The sequence below is a fragment of the Rhododendron vialii genome, chromosome 9a (genome assembly GCF_030253575.1).
Source record: "Rhododendron vialii isolate Sample 1 chromosome 9a, ASM3025357v1".
Classification (NCBI taxonomy): domain Eukaryota; kingdom Viridiplantae; phylum Streptophyta; class Magnoliopsida; order Ericales; family Ericaceae; genus Rhododendron; species Rhododendron vialii.
The window spans coordinates 30,785,271-30,801,018 of record NC_080565.1 but is presented as its reverse complement, the minus strand read 5'-3'; the positions used below and the strand labels follow the sequence as shown (position 1 = coordinate 30,801,018).

The 15,748-nt window shown below is 38.3% G+C and overlaps 2 protein-coding genes and 1 long non-coding RNA gene across 5 annotated transcripts; 1 reads left to right on the top strand and 2 right to left on the bottom strand.

Moving 5' to 3' along the window:
- Positions 1-1,294: 1,294 nt before the first annotated feature.
- LOC131301051 (uncharacterized) lies at positions 1,295-11,374 on the bottom strand. 3 transcript variants are annotated; one of them, XR_009191155.1, is made up of 3 exons: positions 11,235-11,374; positions 3,299-3,361; positions 3,010-3,192 (listed from the first exon to the last, which is right to left on the bottom strand). It is a non-coding gene; the product is annotated as an uncharacterized LOC131301051 (long non-coding RNA). The 3 variants fall into 3 exon arrangements; XR_009191152.1 differs by lacking the exon at positions 11,235-11,374 and adding an exon at positions 3,902-4,098; XR_009191154.1 differs by having other exon boundaries at positions 1,295-3,361.
- On the top strand, positions 4,254-15,408 carry LOC131301049 (cell division control protein 48 homolog B). Its single transcript, XM_058327158.1, has 13 exons — positions 4,254-4,753; positions 4,828-4,872; positions 5,026-5,081; positions 6,413-6,562; positions 6,820-6,927; positions 10,291-10,390; positions 10,564-10,848; positions 11,264-11,433; positions 12,018-12,146; positions 12,566-12,653; positions 12,780-12,857; positions 13,893-14,399; positions 14,961-15,408. The coding sequence occupies exons 1-12, from the start codon at positions 4,595-4,597 to the stop codon at positions 14,367-14,369; spliced, it is 1,845 nt and encodes a 614-aa protein (XP_058183141.1). The 5' UTR covers positions 4,254-4,594; the 3' UTR covers positions 14,370-14,399; positions 14,961-15,408.
- LOC131301050 (uncharacterized) lies at positions 7,353-10,284 on the bottom strand. Its single transcript, XM_058327159.1, has 2 exons — positions 8,578-10,284; positions 7,353-7,584 (listed from the first exon to the last, which is right to left on the bottom strand). Exons 1-2 carry the CDS (start codon positions 8,866-8,868, stop codon positions 7,456-7,458), a joined length of 420 nt encoding a protein of 139 aa, XP_058183142.1. The 5' UTR covers positions 8,869-10,284; the 3' UTR covers positions 7,353-7,455.
- Positions 15,409-15,748: the final 340 nt, after the last annotated feature.

The following is a 15,748-nucleotide window of genomic DNA, read 5'->3' as shown; positions in this document are numbered from 1 at the left end:
ACTAGCGACGCTTCATGGGGCAGAATGTTGGCCTATAAAGAAAAAACATGTGAGCAAGATGAATGTAGCGGAAATGAGAATGTTGAGGTGGATGTGTGGTAAGATTAGACGAGACAAGATTAGAAATGAAATAGTTCGTGAGATGGTAGGTGTAGCACCTATAGAGGAAAAATTGAGGAAAAATAGGCTAAAGTGGTTTGGGCATATCTACCGTAGATAAGAAGATGCAGTAGTTAAGAGAGCGGATAGGATAGCTCTAGGTTGCAATGTTACAGAGAGGTGACATTAGATGCTGTAGTGTGCAAAGATATGAGTATAATGGGTTTGTGTGAACATGTAGCCCTTGACAGAGCTCAATGGAGGAGATAGATTCATGTAGCCAATCTCAAACGATTGGGACGTAAGGCTCGATTTGGTTTGGTTTGAGAGAAAAAAAGAAGAGAATAGGACCGAACGGAGCATATTAAGGAATAGTAAAGCTTAATCTATATTTTTCTCACATTTTCCTTCTTCATTGCTAGTGTTTTTCTTTTCCTTTTTCTCACATTCTTTTATCTTTTCATTATTCTCTTTTAAGTTATGGTCCCTGCACATTTTTTTGTCCATATTTTCTTGTATAAGGCCCACTGTCAAGCTCAGGGCGTAGCCCAATTTTTTCAAAAATTATTCAATGCCCTGCACCGCAATGGGTGTCCCAATCTCATCATTCACCATACATTTGTGAGATTCTCATTACAGAATATGTGGAACCCACAAAATGAATAGATTTTGGAGAATTGTCACTTGGCCTATTTTGGTCAAATAATCCAAATGATATTTTTTTTTTGTTTTTATTTAAAAAATATCGCATTTTTTAGTTTTGCATCGATTTTTTTAGATTATTATTTCGTTATGACAGGAGGAATTTAAAAAGTAATGTTTTCTTCTTTATTAAACAAAATTAGATTTTGATGTTAATAGTTTATTTTTTAGATTCCTCTCTCTATGACGAAGCAATTAATCCATGAACAATTAATGTAAAACTAACAAATGCAATTTTTTTTAAATAAAAACAAAAAAAATTTATTTGAATTATTTGGCCAAAATATGCCGGGACTTGGGTTAATTACTCCCAATTTTCTCACACATTTACTCCCAATTTGCTCTCCAAAAATGCGACAAACACAACGTACGGACACACAACTCCTCACACAACCGCTGATGTCATGACCAAAACGACGTCGTTTTGTTATAAATAAAAAATAAAAAAATCAGGTCATGAACTATGAACCCCCTTTCCCCTTCTTCTTTCATTGACGCTCAAAATTTCAGAGAAGAGAGAGAGGGCGCGACTGCCACCACTGGCGACCGGCGACCATCGCAACCCAATCCCGGAGCTCCCCCACCTCCGTCGACCGCCACCACCACCGATTTCAGAGTACTTACCCCCACCACAAAGATCTCTCTCTCTCTCTCCCCCCTTGTTTCAAGTAGATAGATTACCCCCACTATTTACTCCTCATCCTCATCAATTAGAGAGCTTCAATTTGAGAAACCCTAAACTGTTGTGCTGCAAAAACAAAAACAAAAAAAAAAACCTAAAATTTGAGAAACCCCTAATTCGAAAATTTGAGAAACCCTAAATTGGAGTTGTTAACCCCAGAATAGTGGTTTATTGTGTTGGTAATCTTTGAAAATTGATACCATTTTGTCGGTCTATATGAATGGTTTGCAAGAACTTGTACATTTAGTTTATACTGTAGTTTGGGTTTCTACTGACCATGAAACTTCTAATAGGAAAGTACTTGAAATGTTTTCATCAGTTATGATGTACATCTATTCTGATGCGGACCGATTGAAGCATTCTGCTCATGGCAATAATCTATTTGCTCCTCACTGGCCATTCATAGAGGGAAATGGCAGAATAGGGTTGCCCGAGTACTTGGGAGAAAGATATTTTTGAGTTGATACCCCCTAAGTTTAAACTGTACATTTTGAAGCATTCTGCTCATGGCAATAATCTATTTGCTCTTGCTGTCCCAGCTTGAAATATCCATGTTTCAAACTACCTGTTCTTTTTCATGAGAATTGGAGATATGTGATATTACTTTGAAGTTGGCTAGTGATAAAAGTTGGTAATTACTGTGGTATGTTTTAAAAAGTCATGGGCTTGTGGACGTACAATAAAAAGAGCCTTATGGTGATATTACTTTGAAATTGACCCCTAAACTTTTCAAGGATTTGGAGTGATGTTACGTAACTTACATGTACTTGGTAGGTCTTCATGCAAATAGGTAAGATGCTAATTGAACAGAAATTGTGTATCAATGCTTGTTTTTTCTCTGTATTCTCATGCACTGCTAGCAAGCTCCATTGGTGCCCTTTGGTTCAAATTCTCTTATTTTCTATGTCATATTCTACCCAGTTCTCACACATAGTTACAGAAATTGGTGTATCAATCCAAGTTTTTTTAGCTGTGAAGACTTAGCATTAACCCTAAAACCAATGCTTCACTTTAGGTGTATATATTTGTAGCAACTGTAAGTGCCTTCAAAGAATACGAATTGTAATTCAGATTTATACCAATGCTGCTTGTGATTTTGACTTGTGAACTCCAGTTGGTTTTGTACAGCAGCAGCTACACAATTTGTCGTAATCTTATGAAGGCTTACGTCCTTGCTTCTTCTTTCTGGCAATTGATTAAGTACGTCAAGTTTATTTAATGGACCACCGTGAAGTGTTTTCTTTCACTGGGGCACTTGTTTTCATTCACTTCTTGCCTTTTGATTCATCTGAATAGCTCCAATCTCTTTCACTGCCTTTTCGAGTCCCCAACACCGCACGAGAAAGACTGGCTTTGAAAGGTTAATTGGAAGCAAACTAAATGGGCAGAGCATCACTCTCTTTGAGCCCCGAAACCACCCCAAAACTCAGTAGTTGGGATAGGGACTGAAACTTCACTGCACTTGTACTGCCTTGGTGCCCTCTAAACATAACAACCGCTCCTGCCAAAAAACCAAATACTTGGAGTTGGAGGGCAATAGGGGATACTTTTGGTTCTGCATATGTTGTGTTATGTGTATACATTAAATGTCATGAGAAACACTGTTAGCTATTACTAATGAAGTTTGTTAAATCCTTCAATGACTAAGACAACAAACAACGATTAAATAGGTCCCCAAACAAATACTCAACACCAGCTCCAAGCACCTCCTACAAAACGAATAAGAACTGGTATCAATGGTGAATGATGTATGAGCTTGATGACCCAAAAAATAATGTATGAGCTATAGAACATGAAAGAAATAGCGCTGTCCACCTTAGTCTTACAGTCATTAGCAACAGAAAATCTTCCGCAATTTGACTCCAGCACTGCTTGCAACTACATGATTATCACGGAAAATGCTTTTAAGTTTCATAAAAGTAGGCATCAGATCGTAATTCACAAACTACGGAATACTATCCTCTTGGAAATGGCAATAAGACATCTACAAAAGAAACAAGCTATGGAAATAACTATGAGGATGTTATCAAACTAGTACAACTAAAAGCAAAAAAACTGTCTTTCTAATTTCGGACACACAAATTTTTACATTTTCGAACAAGCTAAGTCCGAAAAACCTCCTCAAAACAACACCAACAGCAAGGAAAATCAATACAGCATCAGTTCATCAACATCGATTTGATTCGACAAGCAATCACAGAAACTTATTGAATAAATCTCTGGTTGTATCCTAATCCTAATTTTTGAGTTGTATCACAGAAACGTATTGAATAATTTTCGAATTTAAACCCTAATTTTTGAGTTGAAACCCAAATTTTCGAATTAGGGTTTTTTTTTTCATCAACTCAATTTAGGATTTTTTTTCCTCAACTCAGTTAAGGGTAATAATCGAACAAAGAGAGAGAGAGAGAGAGAGACCTTCGTGACGGTCGAAGTGCCCAGAAGCCCGATGGTGATGACGGTCAATGGCGATGGGAGAGCGCTGGGGTTGGGTTGTGGTGGTCGCCGGTGGTGGAGGGAAGTGGGTTGTGGTGGTCTCCAGTGGTGGAGGGGACTGGGAACGGGATTTTCTCTGTTAATCGTCGTTGTCGAACTGGGAACAGAAGGGGAAGGGGAAGGGAAAGGAGAAAACGGTGTTCTGTTCCCGACTTCTTCTTTTTTTTAGAAAAACGACGTCGTTTTTTGGATGACGTCAGCGGTTGTGCGAAGAGTTGTGTGTCCGTACGTTGTGTTTGTAGCATTTTTGCTTTCTCTCGTACACGCACACGGCAGCTGTACTCCTCTCTCTCTCTCACTTTCTCTCTCTCCCTTTCTCTCTCTCCGTGCAAATCGGATCGTCTGTCGAACTACACCTAATCCCCCCCTTTGTCATCTTCTCTGCTGCTCACATCTACAGCAACGCACACCACCGTAGCTTCGTCCAGCCTCCGCGCCGCCGTCTCTCACTTCCCCTCAACCACCACCGCCTTCTCACTTCTGTAACCGAGCAAACCATCTCACGCACTCAAGTGAGATGACTATAGATCCACAAGTGCTTATTCAAACTGAAAATTAGTAATTGGGACAGACGATCCGAATCACACACATTCATACACACGCGCGCGCACAAACATGGAAGCTAGCAAAAGCAACAGCACGACCACCGGCGACAGCAGCGAGTTTAGAGCAGAAGAGGCCGTTGGCGGCAACGCCGAAGCGCTTCAAGCCCTTAGGGAACTCATCACCTTCCCTCTCCTCTACTCCCGTCAGTCCCGAAAGCTCGGCCTAAGAGTACATCTCTCTCTCTCTCTTCGAGATTATCAATTGATGATAGTATAACTTCTAAATTGACGTACTTTCTTCAGTGGCCTCGAGGTTTGCTGCTCTACGGCCCCCCTGGCACCGGAAAGGTACCATCTTTGTATTCAATTTTTATCTCTATCTCGTGCTAACTGGTGAAAATATCAGCTTAATGATTGGTTTAGAATCTCTCTGTTGTCGATTTTTGAAAATTTCATCTTTTTTTTTTTTGGGGCCTCCCCTGTTCTTTTGAATTGTCTCAGACGAGCTTGGTTCGAGCGGTGGTTCGCGAATGCGGTGCACATTTAATTGTTATAAGGTACTGGATTCTTCGTGTTTGCACATTTTGTTTCCTTTGACTTTCACACAACAATAACTCAGAGATGCTCTGGTAATTATAGAATGGTTTGTGCAGTTGCTATTGCTTCATTCCTTTCACATTGTTGGACATCTTGGGTGACCATGAAGGTTTGGTCATCTGATGGTGTTGTGTATCAAATCTTCCATAGCCTTAGATCATTCTGAATATGGACATTAAGTTTATGTTTGAGAGAACGACGTAATGCAATAATTATATCCAAATATAGTAGAAACTAGGAGACAAACAACCGAAAAGGCCGTGCCAAAAAGTCACAAAAAAGCTAGGCCAGGCAGAGCATTCCTTCAAAATAGGAGAATGGGAAAGTATAAAAATATAGTCCAAAGTTTATAAAAATTCACTAAAGATAACCAAAAAGGCACTAAAAGACTTTCTTTCTGATTCCCTTCGTCGAGCCGAATGATGTGACATAAAATTATACCCAAATCTAGTACAACTTAAGAGAACAGAACAAAAAAGACCATGCCAAAAAGTCACAAAAAAGTTCTTAAAGTGAGCCCTAATTAAGTAAGGCTCCGTTCCGGAACCAAGAAAAAGCCCTTATTTTTTAAGAAGGCAATTTCAAACTCAAATATTATGGACTTATTGAAATATAAAAATATGTAATATGGATCTGTTTTGGAAGATCTCATCGAGATCTTTTATACGATGCAAAAAAAATTGAAAAATTATTTTTCATTTACTTTATTTTTGAGTTTGAAAATATGAAATAAGCTGCTTATTTTTTAAGAAGGTTTCTGGAACGGGGCCTAATTATACTGGACTACTGGTGAGCGGATTAGACAAAGGTACTGTATTCCATGTTTTGTGGATTGGTTATGTAAGGATATGTAGGAGGATATGTGAGTAATCACATGGGATTATATTGAGCTGGTTACCAAATTTTAGTGTATTCCATGTTTTGCGGGATTGGTTATGTAAGGATATGTAATCTCTCCTCTGTTTGTTGTATGTTTTAATGACGAGAATGCAGTCTCTTTGGATTTGTTTCCAATCCAATTTCTACTCCGGAAATGAAACATAACCTACATGAAATGGTGTTTGATGGGAAGTATTGAGTATTTGTCAAAATGGTCACTATACGGGCAATTACTACAGTTACCATTCTTGCCTTTTCAACAATGACATCATTCAGATTGGCCCTTGAGGCCTTGAAATGCTAGAAAATAAAATGGAGCTCTAAATTCGATTTGGAATGTCTGCTCTCCGATAAGTTATTTTGTGAGGTGTGGTAATTTGTGTTATTATGGTTTGTGGCGTGTATCTTGCAGTCCCCATTCTGTTCACAGGGCACATGCTGGAGAAAGTGAGAGAATTTTGCGAGACGCTTTTGCTGAAGCATCATCTCATGCAAAGTTGGGCAAGCCATCGGTTATCTTCATTGATGAAATTGATGCACTTTGTCCTCGCCGTGATTCTAGGCATGTGACAACTGACTGAGCTTGAGCCAACTATGAATTATCTTTTCGATTGATATACATTCTATAGGTTGTACTTGCTAATGATGATGAGTTTGGTAACAAAGTACTTTCTCTTGATTAACTGACCATTTCTTTGTTCTCTTGCTATCTTGGTGAAACTACTGAGAAAAGTGAGAAAAAAACAATATTCAGAGTAGAGAATCATGCCATCATCTATATGCACCTGCTTACACAATTCGTTTACTCTTGAAATGCAGAAGAGAGCAAGATATTCGTGTAGCATCTCAGCTTTTTATGCTGATGGACTCCAACAAGCCATCAGCAAAATCTAAGCTGCAAGTGGTTGTGGTGGCATCTACAAACAGGTTAATGCTGTACTTATTTGTGCTGAAGGCCCACCTTGTTGCTGGATAGTTGTAATTTGTTGCTGGATAGTTGCATTTGGCCATTCTTTCATCTTATTTAGAAATCTCAAAGAGTGTACGAATGTTTCTTTGAAGTACTGTGGTAAAGGGTTTCATTGTAGTCTTGCAATTTAAATTGGTAAAGGTTGGCCCAGGATTCAATTTTGTTAGCCAATAACGGATGCTTTGTAAATTGTTTTGTATCATGGGAAACATCTTCATTCTATGTTACTTGACTAGACTTTTTCATCAAAATTATCAGATGATTTTATTCATCAATCAATGCATCAATATTTTAGAACTTCCTTTGGTATTTATATCTATGTTCTCGATCATATTCGTTGAACGAATTTTTTTTTTTTTTGATAAGTGCACAATCTTTTATTAAGCTCCAACCAAGAACAAATAACTAGGGATAGGCTTCCTAACAAGACACAAATTACAGTAGCTACTACAAAGTAGGAAACAAGAACAACAATCCTACCCTATCTATACAGATTGTAGAATCCTATCTGATAGCCCTCGCATCTCACAAATGTATTTGTTTTGAGTGGAGTTTTTCATCTTCCTTCTTGAACTAAGGAAATCCCAGATGCCATTTATAATCCCTTCAGCTACCTGAGCCAATGTTTTCAAATCGGGATACGTATCGTGTATCGTTTTTTCACTGGTATAGTTTGTATTGAGATACGTAGCGTGTATCTTGAGATACGTTTACTAGAAGAGTAGGAGTTTCTATTGTGTAGTTGGACAATATTTTAGGAAGAGTGAGAATACTAAAGACAAGAGTGGGGAAGAAAACTATTTGAATTGCACTTGAACTCAAACTTTTTTTTGGCTTGGTACAAATGGTTAGAACCCATGCCTATTTGTACTATTTCATGGAAGACTCTAGTACAAAGATATTTTCATACAAGATAAACTTTGAGGTAATTCTAGAATTACACATGAGACTAATTCTCACAAAAAAACTCTAGATATTTCACAAGGATAGATATTTCACAAGGATATTCTAGAGCTTCTCAGCCAGATATTTTAGAGTTTCTAAAGACTAGATATTTATATCTTTTTCGATAATATCTATCATATTTGGGTTTTGTCAATTGTAACTTTGTCAATATACTAAATTTAGTTTATGTTTCAACAACGTTAATCATAATTAAAATATAATTAACTAGTAGATACACCTAATAACACCAACAAACTATGCTTACATTTAAAAAATAAATAAATTTAAGATGCAAAATTTCAAGTCTCTCAACTGGGACCTATTACATTAAGGCTTTATGTCCCCTTTGTTAGGAAAAGAAAAGTAAGACAAAATACAATCGAAGTATGGTTCTTTCTTTTACAAGACTTACATTGAGGTTGAATTTCTATCAAAGGGTTTGAAAGATGTCATAATTAGATTAAACGGGTTAGATTAATGCATTTGGGGTTCCGCTTCTTGAAATAAGGTCCGACTTTTTTCGAATAAGTAATCGTAGGATACGTATAGAATTAGGATGCGTGTATAAATCGTAGGATATGCGGTCATATCGTAGGATTTTTATACAAAAAGATACATGATGGGATACGTATCGTGTATCGTAGGTTTTTAACAACTATGACCTGAGCATGTCCCTTAGTCACCGCACGAAAGATACGAGAATTTCTTTCCTGCCATAACCCATAAACTGTTGTAGCCAGAGTACACTTCGAACTTATGAAGTTGAGATCTCCCCCAGATACAGAAGTTCGTAACCAATCAAGAACATCTTCTAGTTGGTTAGGCATGGTCAAGACTCTGTTCTTAGCCATCAATTGCTGCCAAACTGCTACGGAATACGAGCATGCAAAGAATAGATGTTGGTGAGATTCCTCTTCATTCTGACAAAAACAACATACCCCATCCACTGCCATACCCCCCAGCTTTTCAACCTGTCTTTAGTATTGAGTCTACGAAGCACAGCCAGCCAGAGAATAAAAGACCAACAAGGAACAATATGACAGCCCCACATAATCTTATGCCAGGGTTGGACTGGAAAATTCTCCCTTATAGCTTCCCATGCAGATTTAGTGTTGAAAAAACCACTAGGGTGAGGCAACCAGAGAACAAAATCCTCTCTATCAGGATGAGGGATGAGATTCTGAGGAGTTTGAGTGATAATAGTTTGGATAAGGGGGTTTCGTACCCATTGTCGATTATGGAAGCCACCTTAGCTCTAAGAGATCTGCCCACATTGTTCACCGCCCTATCACCAAGTCTAGCATACAAGGGACCAATTGGGTGCCAATTATCCCACCAGAAAAAGGTTTGCACACCATTACCAATTTGATATCTAATAAGAGGTTGGCCTAATTGTCTGAGACCAAGTAGTTTCCGTTGAATGATTTTGGTTAAATGCGCAAGCTGATGGACTCATGGTTAAATATTAGAATTGTCTGTACGATGTCCTACAATGCCATAAATTTGAGTCTCCGGTGGTGGATTTCTTCCCTAAAAAATTAGTCAGTGCGAGGATAATACTGAATAGCTTGATATATATTGTTGGGCCGTTTCCTAACAGGTTAAGCTTTTGCGACAATTGATAACTTAACATGGTATCAGAACTCCTCCAGTTGCGAGAGGTCTTGAGTTTAACTCTCTCTGGTAGCATTTGTTCCCCGTTTGCATTATGCTTCTCTCCTTTGCATTCTTTCACGTTATGTATGTATGTTTGCATCTCCATGTGCAAGACGGGGTTGCACATGAGGAAGGGTGTTGAATATATATGTTGTTGTGTCCATTTCCTAACGTCTTAAGCTTTTGGGACAATTGGTAACTTAACAAATACCATTTTGTTTTTTGTCTCCCAATTTAATCTCTCTCTGATTACAAGTTCTTCCCGCAGTCTTTACCCTTTGTCTTTTTACCCTGCCCCTGAGGTTGTAGCTAATTGTGATAAAGCAAAAAAAAAAAAACCCTTTTCATAGTTCTTTGGATGTATCTGGTACATAGTTGTACTGAAGCTCAGCCAATGCATCGGTAGAGGGCTTAAAAGGAATGACATTGCAAAGTAAAAACCAGTTTTTCTCTTGCTTATTGCTGCGTTGGTGAAGCATCTAAAATCACTTGAAGAATGTTTAGTCTGGAAAAAATTCCCACACTTAGTTGCATACTACCATGTTTGTTTGAATTTCCAAGCCAATTTGGAGAGAGACCATAGCTAACTCCTTTACTGGTGTCATTGTAGGTATTATTGCTTATGCATCGTTCATTAGATCCTTAATTTTATTTATTTGGATTTCAGTTTCACATATACCATAAAGTTTATTATTGGTATCTGGTTTTCATGTACAAAGAGTGGATTCAATTGACCCTGCTCTCAGAAGGTCAGGGCGTTTTGATGCCGAAATAGAAGTTACTACACCTAATGAAGAAGAACGCTTTCAGATACTTAAGGTGAGATTTTAACATTTTAGGAGTTTGTTTGTGGAACGTATTCTGTGTTGCCCACCAGCCACATGACCAATGGTTGCTCATCTGGAATACTCAACTGTTACTCAACCTAATGCTGAATAAGGTTCTTATGGAATTGAAGGTGATAGTTTGTTCCCATCTAATGCATTTTGCAGCTTTATACAAAGAAGATTCCTTTGGATACCAGTGTTGATTTGCAAGCCATAGCTGCCTCTTGCAATGGCTACGTTGGGGCTGATTTGGAAGCTTTGTGTCGTGAGGCTGCCATGCGTGCAGTGCAAAAATCTTCAGAAACAAATGAGGAAGCTGGTATGCCTAGCTTAACAATGGAGGACTGGAAGCATGCAAGATCTGTTGTGGGCCCGAGCATAACGAGGGGTGTCACTGTGGAAATTCCCAAGGTTTCTTGGGAGGATATTGGAGGACTGAAAGATTTAAAGGTACGTGACCGTCAAATGTGTGGGATGCCTTGGCTTTTTTTTACCCTCTTAGCCTTATTTCTGTTTTTAGTGAACTTATCTTCGCTTCGAGTCAACATATTATGGTTATCGACTCGTTTGGACAAGAGAAACTGAGAGAGTCAACACTTATGGTCCAAATCTGAAAATAAGCCAGTCCAAATTGCCTTATTTTTGTCTTTAGTGAACCCTTGTCCATTTGGTTTATATTTTGTTTTGAGACGAAATAGAGAAGTAAGAATTGTTTACCTTAAGTTAATAAAAAAATTTGAAAAAACCCAAAGTAAGACAGAAAAAAGAAGCTGTAAATTATGAGATGCCAATCAACAAATAATGAATTATGTATTTGATGTGAAACTCTAACTGACCTCTGACGACGTCTCCATATGTGGAACAGAAAAAGCTACAGCAAGCTGTTGAGTGGCCTTTAAAACATTCTGCTGCGTTTTCAAGGCTGGGAGTATCACCTGTCCGTGGGATCCTTCTTCATGGACCTCCAGGCTGCTCAAAAACTACCCTTGCCAAAGCTGCAGCTCATGCTGCACAAGCTTCTTTTTTTTCCTTGAGGTTTGATCCTCTTTTATTCTCTTCAGCTTGATAAATAGATTTGGGATGGTTCAAATGATGAACTGGCAAATATTACATTGTGATAGCTTAACCTTTTCATTTTTGGGTGGGGGTGGGGACGGTCAGGAGAAGGTCAATGTCAACTTGAGGGTAGGCATACAGTTGATATGGCTGGCAATAGAGTGAGATTAGTTGGCAGTAGCTTTTTTGGGTATGAATGTGTTGCCTCTCTTTGTTGTCCAAGTTTGCTTCATAATTGGATATTAGCTTTGATTTTAGAAGTTCATTGTTTGCCAACACCTTCCATGTCTTCGAGACATTACCTTTTCCTCTCCCGAGCTTTAGATTTTGGAAACATTACATTCCATTGAGAAATTATGTTGTCATCCTCTACTGTTCCCGGCCCCTCTTATCACCCCTCTAAATGCTTTGTTTGTTGGTACATAAGCAGCAGGATAATCGTAAATATCCATCCATGTGAATTTGGAATACGACCTGCTTTAGCTAGGGTTTTTTTTTTTTTAAATTTCTGATCAGTATTTTTTATAGTTGGATGTCATGAAAATTCATGAATGATGAATCAGTGGTGCAGAATTATACTCAATGTATGTTGGAGAGGGTGAAGCTTTGTTGCGGAATACGTTTCGGAGAGCTCGCCTTGCAGCACCAAGCATAATATTCTTTGATGAGGCAGATGTTGTTGCTGCCAAAAGGTTAGCGTTCTGTCTTCATTTGGTTGGGCACTTTTTATTGTCAATTAAAACTGAACATGACTTGTCTTTACACAAGGATAACCTTCCTTCTTTTACTTCAAGTTTTAGGTTCATGTAAGTGTCAATTTTGGTATGTGCAAATAAATGGAGGTTTTATGATGTCATCACGTGCAGTGATAGTTCAATGTTTGCGTGCATGTGCGACCTAATAAGTACTCTTGCTTCACAAGTCTTTCCTCCTTTTACTTCGCTTTGTGAAAAAATGACAACCAGCATGGTATGTTAAAATCTGCTGGTAGGCAAATTCATTTATGCTATTGTTGACGCTTGTCTAGTTGTCTTCCTCTACTTGTTTGAATGGGGGGTTTATTTCATATTGGTTTTATTGTTTCCTTTTGTCACTCTCTTTCCTTTGGCAGAGGAGGGAAATCAAGCAGTAACATCGCAGTGGGAGAGAGGCTTCTATCTACTCTACTAACTGAAATGGATGGTTTAGAACAGGCAAAAGTAAGCATTGAACTTCGTAAATGAATTTGATCCCAATTGATTTCAATCCATCACCTTTTGGAAATTACAGGTGAGAATTAAGTCAATTAACAAACTAAACTTAATTTTTGCTGATTTCTTCCGTAGGGAATTCTTGTTTTAGCAGCCACAAATCGCCCTCATGCTATTGATGCCGCACTTATGAGACCTGGACGCTTTGATCTTGTAAGAATTTTTTCTCAGAACTCGTCCCTGGTTTCTTTTCCTTTTAGGGTGTGTTTGGTTTGATGGAATGGAATTGACGACGGAATTGAAGTTGGAATGGAATTGGAGGAAATGAGATTGGAATATATTTCCATTCCCAAGTTTGGTTGTACTTAGGAATAGCCATTCTTATCCATAATGGAATGGCGTGGCAATAGTAGTTTTTGGTGTGGCAATAGCAATTTTTGGAGTGGCAAAAGTAATTTTTAGTGTGGCAATAGTAATTTTTGGTGTAGCTATAGTGATTTTTGGAGTGGCAATAATGAATCTTAGAGTGGCACTAATAATTTAGGTGTGGCAAAGAAATGGAATGACCATTCCTTAGTTTTTTGAGTGGAATGACAATTCCTTTATTGAGGTGAATAGTGATTTCATTTGGAATGATCATTCCATCATTAATGGTGAACCAAACATGAGAATAAGAATTTCATGGAATGACCATTCCATTCCTACGTTGATTCCTTAGTGATATAAGATCCTGTTAATTCCCGAAAAAAGAAAATGAATCGGCTGCAATTTTCATGCAACCTTCTCTACCACTTGCCTTTCCAAAATTGGTTACCCAAGGTGAATCTTGACATGCCCAAGTAACAATTTTTATTTTTATTTTGACTAATATTGTGGCAACTTAAAGCAATAGTTTCCCTCGAACTATGTCGGTATTTGTAGGTTTCTTGGATATGACTGTGGTTTGTTCAAGGTTTTCCTTTTCTAGTGTCTTTTTTTATTGACTAATATTGTGGTGACTTCAAGCAATCATTTCCCTCCAACTAGGTTGGTATTTGTAGAATTCTTGGATATCATTGTGATTTGTTCAAGGTTTTCCTTTTCTAGCGTCTTGCCTTTTTTCTTTTTTGATTGGCATTGTTTTTTTTTAAAGCCAACAACCTTCATTTTCTGTCCTCTCTTTTTTTCTTGTTTATTTTTGCGTCCAAGTGAGCAAAGCAGAGCAATATTTTGATTAGTGTTGCTAATTTCTCTCCAATGAAATTTTAGGTTCTTTATGTGCCACCACCTGATTTAGAAGCTCGATATGAGATACTTAATGTACATACTCGTGAAATGAAAGTGGACAATGATGTTGATCTCAAACAAATAGCAGAGGATACCGAGCTTTTCACAGGGGCGGAGCTTGAGGGATTATGCAGGGAAGCTGGAATCGTGGCTCTGAGAGAGGACATATCTGCCACTGTTGTCTGTAATCGTCACTTCCAGACTGTGAGGAAGTCATTGAAGCCAGCTCTAACTGTAGAAGAAGTCAATGTGTATTCTTCGTTCATGAAGAACCCGTCTCTAATTTCCTCCGGCTCATTCAGATCCAGTGGTAAAGACAGCAGTGAACACACTAAGAGTTTGGTGGTGGGTTTGGTGGTTCCCATTTCGATGAGCTTAGTAAGCTTTCTTTTGCTTGCTGGTGCCAAGTACTTTTTCATGCACACTAGTCATTTGCAAGATGAACTAGCCACAACGTGAAGAATTTACCAATGCTGCCCTCCATGACTGGTGAGCCTCTGTCTCTCCCCCCTCTTATCTTTTTATTTTTGGCTAAATCTCTCACCATCATCTTGTCACAATTGTTTGCCTGATCAGAAAATATGATGTGTTGCATAAAGCACAACTACCATAACTCTATGTAGAAGTTCCACTATTTGGAGCTTTTGTTCTCTGAGAGTTTTACACCAAGAAGAGCTATTCTCTGGGGAAATTTAGTCTAATTGGTATTCTTTTCATGCTTGATTTTTCTGTTTTCGAGAACAAAAATGATGAGAAGTTCGAAAATGCCCATGGATTTCATATAGTCTTCAATAGCCTGAAAACCAGTTTTCATTAATCTGGAAATGCGCAAGTGTTCCCTTAGGAGCAGAGCATTTTCAGAAAACTTTCCAGAAACACTGTTTGTTAAACAAGTTTTCCATATCAGTTTTCTGCTCGACATAACCGATAACCGAAACTGTCTTACAATGGCATTGAGAACTACTAAGTTGGTGGTTTCTGAATTATCGAAAGGGAAGCTCCTGGATTTGGATCACTCTTGATGGACCACTCTTTGCATTGCATTTGCAGGGTTGAATCTAATCCCACCCACGCCGTAAACGGATGTCCTAGCCGATCCATTTCAAATCCTGTTCCCGTTTGGCGCTTTCCATCGTTCAACCATAAGGTTCCTGTTGAAAATCCTCCTAGATCTCCTGGAACTCCTTGTTGCTGCACTGTGAAAGAACCTCTGACGTAGATCCTTGTTTTTTGATATTTATTAATGGAAAGTTTCTGGGAAGCAGAAGCTGTTTACCTTGCCTTGTTAAAGTCCAAGATTTTGCTTGATTGTGTAATAAGTATCACAAATCAGGATTCTTTCAATGTGATGGTTCCCGGTGTCCCTCATGTGACGCAAAAAGGAATCCACGACCATCCCATCAACAACCCGAGTCATTCATGTCGTAGTTCTCCATGTGTCAGTGCAAAAAAATCAAAATTATCAGAAATTGATGTATGGTTTTAGTTTTTATGGCTTTTCGTTTTTCCTCAATGTCGTGTAATAATCATCACGGGTTAAACAATCGAATTAGATCCTTACGCCTATGGGGAGTGCCGGAAAAATATGCATCCGGCCCTCGATCTAGCGCTACTGGTTCAACAACTACTTTCGCCCGGAGGATCTAGAGCTACTGGTTGAAAAAAATAGGGAATCGTTACACTGCTTGCATTCTTATTCTCAAATGAAGATTTGCTTAATTTAACCATAAGTTGTGGGGAAGGAAAAATTCTACAGCTCCAATTACTAAATGAAGATTTGCTTAATTTAACCATAAGTTGTGGGGAAGGAAAAATTCTACAGCTCCAATTACTATTGA

Coding starts and splice junctions, on each gene's coding strand:
- LOC131301049 (XM_058327158.1), top strand. CDS start 4,595: ATGGAAGCTAGCAAAAGCAACAGCACGACCACCGGCGACAGCAGCGAG. Junction 10,849..11,263: donor GAGGACTGAAAGATTTAAAG/GTACGTGACCGT, acceptor TATGTGGAACAG/AAAAAGCTACAGCAAGCTGT. Junction 12,654..12,779: donor ATGGTTTAGAACAGGCAAAA/GTAAGCATTGAA, acceptor TTTCTTCCGTAG/GGAATTCTTGTTTTAGCAGC.
- LOC131301050 (XM_058327159.1), bottom strand. CDS start 8,868: ATGGCAGTGGATGGGGTATGTTGTTTTTGTCAGAATGAAGAGGAATCT. Junction 7,585..8,577: donor TGACTAAGGGACATGCTCAG/GTCATAGTTGTT, acceptor ACATTGGCTCAG/GTAGCTGAAGGGATTATAAA.